The 4,226-nt window shown below is 38.9% G+C and overlaps 1 protein-coding gene across 1 annotated transcript; it reads left to right on the top strand.

The window, feature by feature from the left end:
• The first annotated feature begins 847 nt into the window (after positions 1-847).
• On the top strand, positions 848-3,052 carry LOC149243108 (CBL-interacting protein kinase 18-like). Its single transcript, XM_089374419.1, has one exon. The coding sequence runs from the start codon at positions 1,504-1,506 to the stop codon at positions 2,821-2,823; it is 1,320 nt and encodes a 439-aa protein (XP_089230545.1). The 5' UTR covers positions 848-1,503; the 3' UTR covers positions 2,824-3,052.
• The last annotated feature ends 1,174 nt before the right edge of the window (positions 3,053-4,226 follow it).

Consider the following 4,226-nt stretch of genomic DNA (forward strand, 5'->3'; position numbering starts at 1 on the left):
AACATAGTTTAGCTAATGATTTTTTTTAGGGTAGTTTAAAAACCTACAAGTTAATAATGGAAATTATGACAAAATCCGACAGAAATTTTTGAAAATCTAGATTACAATTGTCCTAGATCAAAAAACGATTCAAACGCTCCAACATTTTGATATTTTGAAATTTTTTAACGGGATTTTGGCAAGAAAACTGCTCTTGAGGTGAATTTGTAGGGTCAGTAGACAAAGTTTTTTAGAAGTCGTGTATGGAGGCGGAGGAATTACCCTTCAAAAAATCTTGTAGAGTCATGTTTGAATCATAGTGGAAATAGATTCAGCACCATCAAAAACTTTTAGGGCACTTAAAATTATGAAATTTAACAGTTTTTACTTAGATTTACAAAAATCTCTGCCAATTTTTTTCAAAATATAATTTTCCAAAATATTACGGGAATTTTCCACAACTTTAATAGATTTACAAAAATCTCTGTCAAATTTTTTCAAAATATAATTTTCCAAAATATTACTAAAATTTTCAACAAACTTTAAGGGGAAAAAAACATATTCGTTAGCCACGAACCAAAATCCTCGTAAAACGCAAATTTAGAAAATATAATAAAAAATAGTGGAATAATAAATAAGTAAAATATCAATGCATAACTGTAACAGCTAGCCTAGCGTGCCACGGTGCCACCTCACCAGAGAAAGCAATGGAGGAGAATGAAAGATTCCACTTGTAACGGATGGCCGCCGGTCGAAGAGTTATTCCAGGAATACGAGTAAAAAACGAGTAAATACACGCCCGCAACTTGAGTTATAGGAATATACGCATTGAATATATTGCATGCCGCCCTCCTATAAATACACAAGGGGCAATCTTCGCACCACCGAGGCCGAGTCGAGAGAGGCGCGCAGTAGTCGAGGCGGTGCTGCAGAGGTCTTCAGCTTTAAGCATAACCAAGCGAAGGCTAACAATTCCCAGGCTCCGGCTCCCGATCTCATCCCGTTTGTGGGATTCGATCGCTGAACCTCGGCTTCGAATAGATCCGTGCAAACCCCATCGACTAGATCGCTGAATCTTGAAAAACAGTAGGGTATTTTGCCGTGTCTTTATTTTGAAGGTTCCGGAGAAGATTAGTGTTAGGGTTTGAGATAGGTCTATTTAGGCTTTTTAGGGTTTGAAGGTGTTGATTTCAGGATTGATTACTTATTTAAAGCGTTGGTTGGTTGTGAGGGTGAAAAATTCTAGGAATGCGGCAAGATGTGTGTGTGGCTTGAAATTTCTGACTCGCTTAAGGACGAGCCGGCTGCGGGGTACTCCGCTGCAGGTTTGCCACGGGGCTATGGAGAGGTTTTCTGGAATGAGATGATTTGCCTCGAGATTGTGCTGAGGAAGCTGCTTGACGATGGCTGAATAGTCTGGATTCGATCCGGCTCTCTGAGAAGGCTGTGGAACTAAAGAAAAGAAGAGCAGAGGCGCCGTGAATAGAACACAGCACTGAGGCTGATTAGTGATTTGTTAAAAAGATGGAGATAAAGCCTAATGTTCTGCTGGGAAAGTTTGAACTAGGGAAGCTCCTCGGGCAAGGAACCTTTGCTAAGGTTTACCATGCGAGGAATGTAAACACGGGCGAGAGCGTCGCGATTAAAGTGATGGACAAGGCGAAGATCATGAAGGTCGGCATGATGGAGCAAATCAAGCGTGAGATATCTGTAATGAGGCTGGTTCGGCATCCGAACATTGTTGAACTTTACGAGGTCATGGCGAGCAAGACGAAGATTTATTTTGTGATGGAATATGTCAGAGGCGGAGAGCTCTTCAACAAGGTTGCCAAGGGGAGATTAAAGGAGGATGCCGCGAGGAAATATTTTCAGCAGCTGATGAGTGCCGTTGATTTTTGTCACAGCCGGGGGGTTTACCACCGCGATTTGAAGCCGGAGAACCTGTTGTTAGATGAGAACGAAAATCTGAAGGTCTCTGACTTCGGCCTCAGCGCACTGCCCGAGCAGTTCAAGCAGGACGGCCTCCTGCATACGACCTGCGGCACACCGGCCTATGTCGCGCCGGAGATCATCGCCAAGAAGGGCTACGACGGGGCCAAGGCCGACATCTGGTCGTGCGGTGTCATACTGTTCGTTCTCATGGCGGGCTACCTACCTTTTCAGGACGCGAATCTCATGGCTATGTATAGAAAGATCTATAAAGGCGACTTCAAGTGCCCGCCGTGGTTTTCGCCTTCCGTTGTGAAGATCGTTTCAAAGCTCCTGGACCCTAACCCGAGGACAAGAATCGGGATCCCCAGGCTCATGGAGATCCCCTGGTTCAGGAAAGGCTTCAAGGCAGGCCGGCCGGTTTCCCGTGACGATGTAGACGACGACATCGGCCTCGCCGATGTTGATTCCGTTTTTGAAAATCGTGAAGCCACGAAAGCCGACCAAGAATTGAAATCCAAGCCCACCCTGCTCAATGCCTTCGATATCATTTCTTTCTCGCCTGGATTTAATCTTTCCGGGCTCTTCAAGGACAAGGCCGTGAAGCAGGAGTCGAGATTCACGTCGAATCAATCGGCGTCGAGCATAGTGTCGAAGCTGGAGGAGTTTGCGAAGCTGTTTCGGTTCAGCGTAAAGAAGAAAGGAGACTCCAAGGTCAAGCTGGAGGGGTCCGAGCAGGGCCGCAAGGGACACCTAGCAATTGCTGCCGAGATATTCGAGGTTACGCCCTCTCTGTTCGTCGTTGAGGTCAGCAAGGCAGGGGGCGACACGCTGGAATACAACAAGTTTTGCAACCAGGAGCTCAGGCCAGGCCTCAAAGACATCGTGATGGCATGGCACGAAGACGGCCAGTAGATGGTCATTGATTAGTGTGTTTTCATTGTTGTGATTGTTCTGTACAAAATTGTGTCTCAGGTTTTCATTGACCAAAAAAATGATTCCATTGACCTGTGAATTCAATTGTTTCGTCATATGTTTTAGGGCATCTAATTTACTGTTGGCATTTTGTGCTTGTAATAAATTCATTTGAAAAGCATCCACTGTGTTGGTTCTGAATCAAAACTGGGTAATATGTTCTTAAGTATGTGTTGAAAAAGTTTCCACTGTGTCTCTCAATTAAATTTGGGAAATTCTGTGTTCATGTAAAAAATTGTGAGAAAATTTGGGAAATTCGTTTTCATGTAAGAAATTGTGAGAAAATTTGGGAAATTCTGTTTTGATGTAAATATGTAAGAAAATCTTCCAATTATATTTGAAAAGATGGTTTTAAGTAAAGCTGTGAACAACATTCCACCCAGGTTTGGAATTTTCATTTACTTGCGAAGATTTTACATTTTTAATAACCTATCCTATCTTTTAGCCTTTTGTCTTATCATATCAAATATTAATTATATTTATATTTCTATATTTTTACTTATCATATCAAATCAAACATAATTAATTTTCGAACACGTATTATTATAAGCTTTCAATAAATGTATACTTTTCAAGTTTCAATCAAATTTAACTTTTTCATTTTATTATTATCATTTTTAAAATAAAATATTATTTGTGAGAGATTTTTCTAAGAAAATCACATAGAATATTATTTGGATCTGTTTTGAACCAACTAGTGTGGTTCATCGTCAAAACAAGTTGGAAAGTATCACTTTCCTATAAAATTTACAATAAACACTTATTATTAAATTATTAAATTTTTATATTATAATATAAAATTTGACATTTCATTTTTTCAATGTTAAATTCAGTGAAAGAAATAATAACGTTTCTGTTGCCCACCCAACTAAATTCAATTGATAATTCATATTAAAATTAATTCATTATTACAAAATGGTGATGGTAGTTTATAAATAATATTTCAGATTTCTTAACATCATATTAGTATAGTGTAGTTTTATCAGTCACTTTTTATAAGTGGGCTAGAACAATCTTTCTTTTTTGGGTAAGAGGAGCTTCTTTCCGATTTAAGTACATTTCAGATTTATGTATATTAAATTTTTTATTCACAATTTTTTATTTGTGAATAAAAAATATATTTTGGCAAAAAAAAATTGTATTTACAAATTTAGTTTGTTCTATTAAAAACATATAAAATAAATTCACAACCCAATTTAATTTAGCAAAAGAATAGCAAAACATACATGGGATTCAGGGGTTTTATACAGACACCTGATTCTAGCCTAGTTAAATTAAATTTGCAGGTTTGGAAGATTAAATTCGTAGCTCTGAAATTTCAAATGAAAATTTAGTGATGGTTG

Source organism: Pinus tabuliformis, chromosome 8 (genome assembly GCF_031772625.1).
Source record: "Pinus tabuliformis cultivar Carrire ecotype Pingquan chromosome 8, CPIR1, whole genome shotgun sequence".
Classification (NCBI taxonomy): domain Eukaryota; kingdom Viridiplantae; phylum Streptophyta; class Pinopsida; order Pinales; family Pinaceae; genus Pinus; species Pinus tabuliformis.

Coding starts and splice junctions, on each gene's coding strand:
- LOC149243108 (XM_089374419.1), top strand. CDS start 1,504: ATGGAGATAAAGCCTAATGTTCTGCTGGGAAAGTTTGAACTAGGGAAG.